Here is a 14,840-nt window from a genome sequence, read left to right as displayed (position 1 = left end):
ATGGTCATGTGAACTCATTAATATGCATAACCATTATATCTTAAACACTGTTGCAGTTAGGAAGATGAATCCTGTGTTATTATGACAACAGTGAACAAGAGATTTGATTAAAATAACAGATGACCATATATGGTCATGTAAACTCATTAATATGCATAGCAGTCATATCTGAAACACTGTCGCAGAGCAGGACATGTAACTAGTGTCATTATGAAGACATTGAATGAAAGATGTAACTGACATTAGAAATGGCTATATATGATTATGTAATCTCATTATTGTGCATAAGAACATGGCTCATTATATATCCTGAAAACCATATTTCGATAACCAAACCAGGTAAATACATGGTACCAATTTCATTTCGACCTCATGTTACTGATAATTCAAGCTACCTGATTGTCTAACATGTGACCTCATTAATTATGAAACAGAATCTTGTCAGCTTGGGCCCCGGTGACGCCGCTTGCGGCTTTAATTTCTTTCTTCTTTCTTTCTTCCGTAACTTTTTTCGTCAAGCCGTTTGAGAAAACTGCTGAACAGAATGGTCTGATAATGCTCTATACTGATAGTCCCTAATGTGAACTGGTGCAACATGCTGTCAGAATTTCGATTGGTCAATTAGTTTGGCAGCCATATTGGATTGAAATAAAACCGGAAGTGGCTGTTTGACCACTTTCTGAGGGTCTAGGCGTCTAGATTTTTTTATGGTATATAGTACAACTCATGTGTAATAAACATCAGCAATAAAAAGTTTAGCGGTCATGTGACTTTTCCCGCCATTTTGTTTTTCCTAAAAACGGCAAAAAACACTTAAAAATCTTCTTCTTCAGAACCACCATACAGAATGCTCTCATATGTAGTATTTAGCTTCTATATATGAATCCCATTTATGTTTGAAAAAATGTTTACGATTGGTCACGTGGTTTGGCCACCATTTTGGATTTCTTCTAAACAGGAAGGAGTTTTTTACTCTGGCAACACTTTAGGGAATATTTTAAATTTTGCTTCATGGCATCTGTGTATCAAGCCCTTTCAGAAACCTAAAAAAAAATTCAGATCAGTCACATGGTTTGGCCGCCATTTTGGATTTTAAGCAAAATTGACCAAAAGTTTGGGTATTTGTTTCTCAGAGACGATTCAACCAATCTACTAAATGTTTTTATATTTACCATGCCTGGCCTTAGCTCCATATGAGAAAAATAATATTATTTTGATCAGTCACGTGGTTTGGCCGCCATCTTGGATTTTGTCAAAATAGAAATTATGCAACTGCATGTTTTGTATTAGTCTGATCTCTTTCAAATTTTGTATGTGCATTTGTGTCATCAGATGCATCATTTTGCCCCAATAGCACACTGCTAGGCCACGTGGCTGAGCACCCATGGGGGTGGGGGCTTCTAACCTCATTAATATGCATAACTGATATATCTCAAGCACTGTTGTAGTTAGGAAGATGAATCCTGTGTTATCATGACAACAGTAAACAAGAGATTTGATTAAAAATAACAGATGACCATATATGGTCATGTGAACTCATTAATATGCATAACTATTATATCTTAAACACTGTTGCAGTTAGGAAGATGAATCCTGAGTTATTATGACAACAGATTTGATTAAAAGAACAGATGACCATATATGGTCATGTGAACTCATTAATATGCATAACCATTATATCTTAAACACTATTGCAGTTAGGAAGATGAATCCTGTGTTATTATGACAACAGTGAACAAGAGATTTGATTAAAATAACAGATGACCATATATGGTCATGTGAACTCATTAATATGCAAAGCAGTCATATCTAAAACACTGTCGCAGAGCAGGACATGTAACTAGTGTCATTATGAAGACATTGAATGAAAGATGTAACTGACATTAGAAATGGCTATATATGATTATGTAATCTCATTATTGTGCATAAGAACATGGCTCATTATATATCCGGAAAACCATATTTCGATAACCAAACCAGGTAAATACATGGTACCAACTTCATTTCGACCCCATGTTACTGATAATTCAAGCTACCTGATTGTCTAACATGTGACCACATTAATTACGAAACAGAATCTTGTCAGCTTGGGCCCCGGTGATGCCGCTTGCGGCTTTAATTAGGGGCCCAAGCCCCAAGGGCGAGGCCCCTATTCTTATTGTCCGGTTTTTTCTTCTTTCTTCTTTCTTTCTTTCTTCCGTAACTTTTTTCGTCAAGCCGTTTGAGAAATCCACTAAACGGAATGGTCTGATAATGTTCTATACTGATAGTCCCTAATGTGAACTGGTGCAACATGCTTTCAGAATTTTGATTGGTCAATTAATTTGGCAGCCATATTGGATTGAAATAAAACCGGAAGTGGCTGTTTGACCACTTTCTGAGGGTCTAGGCGTCTAGATTTTTTTATGGTATATAGTACAACTCATGTGTAATAAATATCAGCAATAAAAACTTTAGCGGTCATGTGACTATTCCCGCCATTTTGTTTTTCCTAAAAACGGCAAAAAACACTTAAAAATCTTCTTCTTCAGAACCACCAAGTAGAATGCTCTCATATGTAGTATTTACCTTCTATATATGAATCCCATTTATGTTTGAACATTTTTTTACGATTGGTCACGTGATTTGGCCACCATTTTGGATTTCTTCTAAACAGGAAGTAGTTTTTTACTCTGGCAACACTTGAGGGATTATTTTCAATTTTGCTTCATGGCATCAGTGTATCAAACCCTTTCAGAAATCTAAAAAAAAATTCAGATCAGTCACATGGTTTGGCCGCCATTTTGGATTTTAAGCAAAATTGACAAAAAGTTTGGGTATTTGTTTCTCAGAGACGATTCAACCAATCTACTAGATGTTTTTATATTTACCATGCCTGCCCTTAGCTCCATATGAGAAAAATAATATTATTTTGATCAGTCACGTGGTTTGGCCGCCATCTTGGATTTTGTGAAAATAGACATTATGCAACTACATGTTTTGTATTAGTCTGATTTCTTTCAAATTTTGTATGTGCATTTGTGTCATCAGATGCATCATTTTGCCCCAATAGCACACTGCTAGGCCACGTGGCTGGGCACCCATGGGGTGGGGGCTTCTAACCTCATTAATATGCATAACTGTTATAACTCAAACACTGTCGCAGTTAGGGTGATGAATCCTGTGTTATTATGACAACGTTGAACAAGAGATTTGATTAAAATAACAGATGACCATATATGGTCATGTGAACTCATTAATATGCATAACCATTATATCTTAAACACTTTTGCAGTTAGGATGATGAATCCTGTGTTATTATGACAACGTTGAACAAGAGATTCGATTAAAATAACAAATGACCATATATGGTCATGTGAGCTCATTAATATGCATAACTGTCATATCTCAAACACTGTTGCAGTTAGGAAGTGGAATCCTGTGTTATTATGACAACATTGAACAAAAGATTTGATTAAAATAACAGATGGCCATATATGGTCATGTGAGCTAATTAATATGCATAATCGTTATATCTCAAACACTGTTGCAGTTAGGGTGATGAATCCTGTGTTATTATGACAACGTTGAACAAGAGATTTGATTAAAATAACAGATGACCATATATGGTCATGTGAACTCATTAATATGCATAGCAGTCATATCTAAAACACTGTCGCAGTTAGGAAGATGAATCCTGTGTTATTATGACAACAGTGAACAAGAGATTTGATTAAAATAACAGATGACCATATATGGTTATGTGACTCATTAATATGCATAACCATTATATCTTAAACACTGTTGCAGTTAGGAAGATGAATCCTGTGTTATTATGACAACAGTGAACAAGAGATTTGATTAAAATAACAGATGACCATATATGGTCATGTAAACTCATTAATATGCATAGCAGTCATATCTGAAACACTGTCGCAGAACAGGACATGTAACTAGTGTCATTATGAAGACATTGAATGAAAGATGTAACTGACATTAGAAATGGCTATATATGATTATGTAATCTCATTATTGTGCATAAGAACATGGCTCATTATATATCCTGAAAACCATATTTCGATAACCAAAGCAGGTAAATACATGGTACCAACTTCATTTCGACCTCATGTTACTGATAATAAGAGCTACCTGATTGTCTAACATGTGACCTCATTAATTATGAAACAGAATCTTATCAGCTTGGGCCCCGGTGACGCCGCTTGCGGCTTTAATTTCTTCCTTCTTTCTTTCTTTCTTTCTTCCGTAACTTTTTTCGTCAAGCCGTTTGAGAAAACCGCTGAACGGAATGGTCTGATAATGCTCTATACTGATAGTCCCTAATGTGAACTGGTGCAACATGCTTTCAGAATTTCGATTGGTCAATTAGTTTGGCAGCCATATTGGATTGAAATAAAACCGGAAGTGGCTGTTTGACCACTTTCTGAGGGTCTAGGCGTCTAGATTTTTTTATGGTATATAGTACAACTCATGTGTAATAAATATCAGCAATAAAAACTTTAGCGGTCATGTGACTTTTCCCGCCATTTTGTTTTTCCTAAAAACGGCATAAAACACTTAAAAATCTTCTTCTTCAGAACCACCAAGCAGAATGCTCTCATATGTAGTATTTAGCTTCTATATATGAATCCCATTTATGTTTGAAAAAATGTTTACGATTGGTCACGTGGTTTGGCCACCATTTTGGATTTCTTCTAAACAGGAAGTAGTTTTTTACTCTGGCAACACTTGAGGGAATATTTTCAATTTTGCTTCATGGCATCTGTGTATCAAGCCCTTTCAGCAACCTAAAAAAAATTTCAGATCAGTCACATGGTTTGGCCGCCATTTTGGATTTTAAGTAAAATTGACCAAAAGTTTGGGTATTTGTTTCTCAGAGACGATTCAACCAATCTACTAGATGTTTTTATATTTACTATGCCTGGCCTTAGCTGCATACGAGAAAAATAATATTATTTTGATCAGTCACGTGGTTTGGCCGCCATCTTGGATTTTGTGAAAATAGAAATTATGCAACTACATGTTTTGTATTAGTCTGATTTCTTTCAAATTTTGTATGTGCATTTGTGTCATCAGATGCATCATTTTGCCCCAATAGCACACTGTTAGGCCTCGTGGCTGGGCACCCATGGGGTGGGGGCTTCTAACCTCATTAATATGCATAACTGTTATAACTCAAGCACTGTTGTAGTTAGGATGATGAATCCTGTGTTATTATGACAACCTTGAACAAGAGATTCGATTAAAATAACAAATGACCATATATGGTCATGTGAGCTCATTAATATGCATAACTGTCATATCTCAAACACTGTTGCAGTTAGGAAGTGGAATCCTGTGTTATTACGACAACATTGAACAAAAGATTTGATTAAAATAACAGATGACCATATATAGTCACGTGATCTCATTAATATGCGTAATCGTTATATCTCAAACACTGTTGCAGTTAGGAAGATTAATCCTGTGTCATTATGACAACAGTGAACAAGAGATTTGATTAAAATAACAGATAACCATATATGGTCATGTGAACTCATTAATATGCATAACCATTATATCTTAAACACTGTCGCAGTTAGGAAGATAAATCCTGTGTCATTATGACAACAGTGAACAAGAGATTTGATTAAAATAACAGATAACCATATATGGTCATGTGAACTCATTAATATGCATAGCAGTCATATCTAAAACACTGTCGCAGAGCAGGACATGTAACTAGTGTCATTATGAAGACATTGAATGAAAGATGTAATTGACATTAGAAATGGCTATATATGATTATGTAATCTCATTATTGTGCATAAGAACATGGCTCATTATATATCCTGAAAACCATATTTCGATAACCAAACCAGGTAAATATATGGTACCAACTTCATTTCGACCTCATGTTACTGATAATACAAGTTACTAGTATCTGATTGTCTAACATGTTGACCTCATTAATTATGAAACAGAATCTTATCAGCTTGGGCCCCGGTGACGCCGCTTGCGGCTTTAATTTAAAGATTTGTTTTTGTCCACGAAAAGACAGTTAAATGTTTATAAAACTAATCTGAAAATACGTTTACAGGGTCATTGAAATTGAGCCAAAGGTTAAACAGAAATCATGTTACAAGTCCCATATTATCGGCATACAGGATTGGATTTTAAAGAAAGAGTCTGCAATATGTGCGACAATAACCATGTTGAAGATGAACAACATTTTGTCATAAATTGTCCTCATTACAATGAAATAAGATTAAAACTTTACATTGTAGCTAATAAACGTATACCAAATTTTGACAAATTTAGTAATGAAAATAAATTCATATCATTACTAAGTGACGAGAATATGTCAATTCCTTTAGCGTAATATTTAAAAAACTGTTTTAATACAAGACAGCAGCACCTACATAAACTAAGCCAGTAACACATTCCTTGTATACAAACTTTTATCTTTTTTTTTTTAATGCTTTTTTTGTTATTTTTCTTTTACTAATATCTGATTTGTAACCCTTTTCATCCCCTCCGGGGGATGTTGTGTGTTAATAAATAAATGAATAAACGTAAATAAATAAATAAAATATCACCCCCCTGTACATACATTGTAATCCACAAACAATTTTGATACTAAAGTACCTGATTTTTTGAATTTGTTCGAATTAAAACATAACAATCCTACATGACCTATATTTTTTGTAAGAGTACACCCCCTCTTTACAATGTGAACAATAGACCCTTTGTCTTGTTAGTAGAGTCTGGGCATATAAAACTCTGCATCTATTATTTCTTCAAACTGGTATCCTGTCTCAGTGAATTATTTAATGTAGGTATGAAATTTCAAGGTCTCTGTTAAAAAGAGAAGGGGAGGGGTGATTTGAGGGAAATTCATTGAAGTGGTGTAAATTGTTTCAAGGGGTTTGAAGAGAAGAACATTCTAATACCTTTGTATGAAAATTTGTTAAACCCCCCCCCCCCTCCCCAATTAATAGAAAATCAATTGTCAGGAAATTACCTAATTTCATTATGTTAATTAATCAGCACATTATGCAATTAATACATATAGATTGTATTACTTGTATTTAAAAACACGATATACTAGTACTGGCGAAGTGATTGACAGTGTGACTAGCCAATCAGTGGCTGCGTTGTAGCTGGGGATTTCTTGCATTAATAAGGGACATGGTGTTACTGCCCATAATTCCCCACTGCAAACTTTAAAACAGCTGGCCTGAAAAAGTTGTATGTGGAGTTACTATAAGCAGTGAATTTGTATTTCAGGTGTGGTCCTAGCTTCTGAGTGGCCAGTGTCAACAGGAAGTAGAAATCAGAGAACGATTTGTTGGCGGAGAAACTGTGTTGGCCTTGCCAAGTACTTGAAATAAAATTACAAAGCTGCCAGTGTATAAGTAGCTAACACCACAGGACATCACATAGTTGTTTGGGTCATGCCCTCACAAAACCCATCTGCCCTGGGGTGTTTTCCACCTTATCTGAACAGCATCCTCTAGAGACTGCATCTTTAATTCTCTTTTTTTTTTGGTGGGGTTTGGAATGGAATTTTTTATTATGATTTTTATTATGAATAAAATTAGCCAATTAACATTTGAATACATAATTCCAAAACAAGAGATGTGTTTTTATTTGCCCTAGTGCTTTTAATAATAAAATTATTCATAAAATAATCGATCAACAAATAGGTGTGAATCAAAATAAGCGACAACTGTATAATTAGTAACAGACTAAACTATGCATTATCTGGTTTTCATTCAAACTGAATAATAATCATCTTTATTGCGTTTGTATCCCTATTAGGATTTTGACTAAAATGCAATACAGATGTGAGTAAAGACAAACAAACAATTAAAGTGAGAATAAAAATACACACAGGAAAATAAAAACTTACAAGCAAATAAAAGTAGGGAAAAAAAAAAGTAAATTGGATTGTTCTCCATATTTGTGAATATTTGGATTACTAATGCATGTACATGACCTTATCTTGAGATAGCTGACTATATTGTTTTCAGTTTTTCCTCTCTTGTTTTGAAACAGTTCTCTATGTATTTTGTTATTTGTATTTTTGTTTTCTCATCTTTATTTAAAGTGTAAATTGCAAGTACATGTGCATGTTTTAATTTGACAATAAATTGGCTCCAGACATTATTCCATGATTTTATTTTTATTTTCCACCTTATATACGGCCCTACATTACGCAAATATGTGTCTCATAAAGACATAATTTGTCAACACGTATTTGTAAACATGGCTTCGGGAAACTTCGGAATTATGACGTCATAAGGAGAACTCCCCGGTGTTCAATGTTGTCTGCTAGGTTTAATTTCATAGAACTAGCTTTCAAAAATATTGGTAGACTATGGTAAAAAGGTGCGTCGTATATGGCTGCAATGCCACCCATAAGGATGGCGTGTCGCTTCATAATTTCCCAAAATCTGGAAGATTTCGTCGGCAATGGGTGAAATTTGTGAGAACAAAAAGAGCAGACTGGGACCGCGTAGACCCTGGCGAGTCGGCGGTGGTTTGCGCCAAACATTTTACCACGGATTGTTTTCGGGACAGCTCTTTGAAAACTTCGTTAGGGTTTTCAAGTGGGTGAGTTTATTTTATTACTTTCTCATTTATGCATTTGTGTATTTCTATGCTAATCTGAGCCTCGTAGCACATCACTGCCTCAGGCACTGGGAGTGGTGACGATATGCCGTGATGCCGGCACTTCGACCGTGACGGTCGTTGTATGCCCGCTGATAATAATCTAGACCGTATCTATTTTTGTGTCCGTCGCCGTAGTCGACAAGTGAAGTTTATTTGATCCTATATTTATAGCTTTATAGCGTCTTTAGTTGTAATGTATTTTATTTGCTATTTCTGTCGTAAACTGCGCCTTGATCATTGGGTTACTGTCACTGTCTGGTTTGTTGTAACAACGGTACCAGCTGGTGGACGCGGGAAAAATGACGCGTAAAATACTCGTAGTTCGGTACCACCTTTTTTACGATAATACATACGATTCAACATTATTGAAAGCTTCGAACAATTCATCATAGTTTTCAATGGTCTTATTCCGCAAAAGCTTTCTTGCGAAAAGATAATTGTTGACGTTGTTTTTCATTTGCTAAATCTGTGGCGTCGACATGAAATGTAAACAATATATCGACAGACAGTTACAGATGTTACCGGTACTAGCAATCGCGGTCACTGCATGTTTTACATTGCGTGTTCTCGCCCTTATTAACCGTGGATCGAATTCGAATTGAATGGTTATATAAAATGTTTACCAGCGATTTTCGCATCCTTTCAGAACAGAGGGTCGAAATTGTAGAAATAACCACTTGTATATGCGAACGTTTCAACAAGTTTTCATTTTTGCAAAAGGTTAATAATGTCAACCTTGTTATTATTTCTAAAATATAGTGAGAGTTTTTGTTGTTGTTTACTACAGGCGCCCTAGATTGTTCCCAGAGGCTGTTCCCACCATACATTCGGGTAGCAGTTTGTCACCAACTGAAGAAAGAATAACATTCAAAAGGCGAGAGAACTCAAGAGTGAGTTAATACAGTTGTTTATTACATGTCACAACAGTAAAACTAGTTGCTGTCAATGTCTTGTTTTTATAATAATTCGCACATTGTTTCTATGCAAGTATTTTGTTGATTGTTAGTTCATTTTCAAAATATAGTGTTTTTACAGGAATAACCAAAGACCATGTTCAAATGCAATACAGCATTTGAGATGTTTCATTTGCAGTGTAGTTTTTTGTTAGCTATAACTATAATGTAAAATCGTCTCAATCAACATAATTAAAAGAAAAATACAGACAGTGATCAGCGCACCTTTGAGTTCGCAAGTGATTCACTGCAGTTGGAAATCGTTTTATTTCTGTGTTTGTCTAATTCTTTGTAATATCGCAAAATGATGTATTTGCCGATTTCAGTTAATAGAAGGATTAAGACTAGTTCTAGATCATTTCTAATCTGGATCTGGCTTTTGCTTGCAAATGTTCACTACTTGCTCGTTACCTTTTCATTGAATAATTGACTACAGAAAACAAATACTGCAAGAAATCATCTAAATTTTAATTCAATTATAAATTATGCATTATTATAATTTGATTAATATTGATGACCCATGTAGACTGCATTTTCTTCAGGACCTGGTGGTGGAAAATGAGCACGAATGCAACTAACAGCACAAGCAGGAAGAACTACACGGACACTTTTTCCTAAAAAACCCCAACACCATCTTGCAAGCTGACGATAAGCAGTATGTCGATATCTCTCATGGTCAGGACCATCAAATGGGGTGTCATATTGCTGCCTGTATTGAAACCAGGCAGTTTGTAGCACAAATTTGTTCAAACTAACACATTGGAAGCCTGAATGTTGCGTGATGCATTGCAATCTTTCTTCTAAACCAAATTCAAACACTGCTTTTAAACACTTGGCATCAACAACAGTGACCTCCCTACAGCATACACATTCTCTTATTGTAGGCAATATTTGGCATCGTCCACCACATTTACACCTAAATAAAAACACATTTTGTCTTAATTCAATGTTTATTACAGTTCGTTCGTTTGTTGATTTTTAACAATTATCAAGAAAAGGGGGGCGTATACATGTATTACAGTGATTGTATTTCATAGGTATTGTAGCTAATGACAATATACATTTTTTTTTGTATAATGGTTGACAAATTACAAAATTCAATATTACTTTAGCAAATAAGTATTTGAAGGTATCGTGCTAATAGTTTTTTGTCGAATTTCACGAGTTATTCCCTGTTTATTAAGCAGGCAAGATTAGATTCCAAATGCATGAAGGAAAAAAATGAATAGAATTGGTACAATAACACATGTACATTGCACGCGTATAATCAGTGATAGAGGGACTGTGGTATAACGCTAGGAGTACCCAAACATGACTTGTTATATTTATCAGTGATTAGTGTTGACAAAATGAACGATTCAACTTCAAATAAAATTCATGATTTCGAGACACATGAATAGTGAACAATGTTTTAGAAGCGATAAATACTAAAATAGCATAGCTCTGAGATCGTAGCATTTGGTTTCACTACAAGGCATCTCAACGTTCAGTTTAATTTTCGTAAATGAAAACGTTAGGTGCTCAGCTAGTTGTGGCGATCTAAGAAAAAAGGCACCCAGCCATATCTGCCATAAAAACTTTATAATCAATTTTGATTAATCTAGAAATCAAAGCATGCGGTGGAATTCACCGGTTTCGTTACGTACCAATCTAAATTATCGAGTCGAGTACTCGAGGTTTCTTCGACGATCGTCCTGAACGTTGACTTCTGCCATCGGCTCATACATGTACGGCCTTATGATCGTAGACGTATCAAACAAAGTTAACGAATTATCTGAAATGTCGTAATCATCGGTAGCAGCGCTGCTTACATCTGAATGTTCCGCCATGTTTCAACTAGAGAACTTCTCCTTGTGACGTCACGACGCGTTGAAAGTTCGATGACCTAGTCTTGAAACGCGTTCGGAATTCTTCGGAAAATACTCACAAAGAGCCGGTTTTCGGCAATATCTCGAAAGTAATTTCTTTCCGAATGTCATATAAACTTAAGGAAAAAACGTCTCTGCTTATAATGTATATTTTTTCTGTAAATTTTATTTGTATACAGGCACTTGCAATTTACACTTTAAAATATATTTTAGTTTTCCTTTATTTTTTGCTGAATGTGGGGGTGACAACAGCTGATAAAGTTTTTTTCTTTCTCCCGCGTAGAGATCACATGCTAAAAGAAAATGTTCTTCATTCTCTATGGCGTTATTTTCACAACATAGACATTTTCTGTCAGATATATCTGTGTTATTATATCTCCCAGTCTCTATTTGTAGTCTGTGAGCACTAATCCTCAATTTTGTCATTGACTACATGTAAGTAGTTTTCAAAGCCAAGGTCTGTTTTCAGTTCTCTGTAAAGTGCGCAATTTATTTTTGTGATTTTTCCCTTTGTTATCATTGTCTAAAATCTGTTTACAATTTTTTTTAAAATTTAGTTTTTAGTTTTTCTGATATTATTTTATCTATAATTATATTGTTCGCATTTTTTTCTTCCTGTCACAAATGGTCTATATCTAGATCTTTAAGTATTAGTTTTAAACCGGAAACCCAGTTGTAGGTGCCGGAGTTGTCTAGTTCTAAGCTGTATGTTTCATAAACCAGAGAATTTTGAGGCATTTTTTTTTATTCGAGACCAGTATTTGATCATCTGTTTTATACCTGATGTAATTAATGGATACCCTCCTAATTCTAAAAGACATGCCACATTGGTCGCTTTGCTGTTAACTTTGAGTAGGTATTTGCAGTATTTCACGTGTAATTGTTCCATTGGTGACATGATATTCATATCCATCTTTTGGTGTTCAATTATAAATATCTGACCAGATTTCTGCACAGTATAAAAGTATTGGTTTTATCATGGTATCAAACATTTTAAGATATGTTTTTATTGGTATATATGTATTGGTATATATAATAATTGTTTCATTTTGAAGCATGCTTTCATAGCTCTATTATTAAGATCTTCATGAGCCAAGTCAAATTTACCATTTGTTTTCAATTTAATTCCAAGATAAGTGTATGTTGACACTCTTTCTAATTCTACACCATCTACGTGAAAATTTTGGTTTTAATGTGTTTGCCACTTTTGTTGAATACATGTATCATGGTTTTTGATTTATTAATATTAATGCTTAATTTCCATTTTTTGCAGTAAATTTGAAGACCGTTTAGTGCATTCTGCAAATCTGAGCTGCTTTCTGATAGTAGAATTAAGTCATCTGCGTATAGTAAACATGGCAGTGTATTATTTCGCAAAGATGGCAGATTGTTCTCCCCCATGTTTATATGTTCTTTAATGTCATTTACGTATATATTAAATAAGAGTGGGCTTAGGCCATCCCCCTGCCTTATGCCTCTTTCTACTGGAAATGTTTTTGTTAAGCCATTTTTTGTTTTCACGCATGCAAGTGAATTTTGGTAAATACTAATAATTATTTGGTAAAATTTTCCTGTGATATCATTTTTTATTAATTAGTCCAGGGTACCACACTGAGTCAAATGCTTTTTTGAAGTCAATAAAACATGCAAAAATGTATTTCTTGTTGTTAAGATATTTTGTGACCAGTTGTTTAAATACAAATATGTGATCTCTTGTTCCAAATTTTGGCATGAACCCAATTTGTTCTTTAATTATTATTTTATTGTTCTGTATATAGTTGGTTAGACGTTGTTTTAGAATTGATGTGAATAATTTACTTAATGTGCTCAGAAGGGTGATTCCCCTGTAGTTGCTAGGGTCTGTTTTGTCACCTTTTTTATAGATGGGTTTAATGATACCTGTATTCCAGATACTTGCCACTAGATAAAATAAGATTGAATAATTTTTGTAAAGGCTTTATTAAAATATGTCTGCCTGTTTTCAGCATTTCGTTTTTAATTTTATCCAGACCTGGGCTTTTTCCAGCTTTCTGCTTATTTATTTCGATTTGTATCTCAAGTTCTGAAATATTTTTGTCAAGCATATCTACTGTCTAAGAGCTCTATTTTTGTAAATGTTACTGGTTCAACATTGTGCATACCCACCAGTGTATAGAATCACTAAACAATTCTCAGACCAACTACACTGTTCAATCTATGCCAAAAGAAGACCTTATTCAATCCCATTACCTATTGAAATTACCACAACATTTATTTCATCAAAAATTCAGCAGGAAGGAATTACAGAAGAAGAAAAAATATTTTTAAAAACTATATAAATATTTATAAAATCACAAACTTTAGTTTAAGCGGAAACCCGGGCTTGTTCGGGAGATCTCCCTGTGTTCAACCTTTCATTCAGGTGATACAAGACAAAGAAAAAACTTATTTAGCAAAGAACTAACAACACAAGATTACTGGCGTATTTTGTGATATTCAGTTTATACAGGGAACTGGTATGATATATCTTCAGTCAATAAATAACTTTAAAGGAGCACAGTTAAAATTCAGAGCAAGATCATGTACTCTTGGGTTAGCATATGAAAAAAGAAAATGGGAAAATAATAGTGAAGATGACATAATTTGTCCATGTTGTGAAAAAGACGAAGAAACTCTCAAACATTTTATTTTGCAATGTCCAAGTTTTAAAATAAAAAAGGACAACTTAATGTGTGAAATAAAAGAAATGTTATTGAAGATGAAAGAAACAAATTTATCTGATAACTTCCAGCAATTGAATAACGAAGAGTTATTTTGCTTCCTTCTGGGAGATACCACTCTAGGTTACCACAAAGAAATATGTTACACCATAGACAAACTTATGAAAGAATTTTTACACTATAAGTAGATTGTAATGTAAAATTCAGCCCCTTCTTTAAAAGGGTAGCAACAAATAAATAAATAAATAAATATCATGGGGTATTATAGAGAAAATAAGATATATGAAATGACAGTGTAATTGTTTTCTTTTCAAAGAATGCACATGTAGTTAATTTCAACCAAAAGTCTTCGTTATTACTCAATTTTGTTAACACCGTAAACATCACATGATGTTTTGAAACCGAAACTGGTGCTTGTATATCAATTTTGTACCAGCACTGACAGTACATCTTCGAAAATCATCGCAGTCATATTATCTGAATACAAATAACAAATGCAAAATTAGTCCATTTCATACAAAGGTTTAAGACTTACCTCCTCTATCATCCATCACTGGTTCCTATTGGGCTTCGACAATTGTACAAAAAAACAAAATTCTACTGGAAACTTTTTCCTCGCTTCGTACTTCCTTAGTCAACCATTTTGTATTTGTCATGTGACAATA

The 14,840-nt window shown here is 34.3% G+C and overlaps 1 protein-coding gene across 1 annotated transcript in view; it reads right to left on the bottom strand.

Moving 5' to 3' along the window:
• LOC100376063 (tectonin beta-propeller repeat-containing protein 2-like) overlaps positions 1–14,817 on the bottom strand; it is a 41,145-nt gene extending 26,328 nt beyond the window's left edge. The window contains exon 1 of the mRNA XM_078009594.2: positions 14,711–14,817. Within this exon, the coding sequence (XP_077865720.1) occupies positions 14,711–14,726 (16 nt within the window). The 5' untranslated portion in view covers positions 14,727–14,817. The remainder of the gene's footprint in view (positions 1–14,710) is intronic.
• Between the last annotated feature and the right edge of the window lie 23 nt (positions 14,818–14,840).

Source organism: Saccoglossus kowalevskii, chromosome 2, assembly GCF_978046115.1.
Source record: "Saccoglossus kowalevskii chromosome 2, keSacKowa6.1, whole genome shotgun sequence".
Classification (NCBI taxonomy): domain Eukaryota; kingdom Metazoa; phylum Hemichordata; class Enteropneusta; family Harrimaniidae; genus Saccoglossus; species Saccoglossus kowalevskii.
The sequence above is the reverse complement of the archived record's forward strand: the minus strand, read 5'-3'. Positions and strand labels throughout refer to the sequence as shown.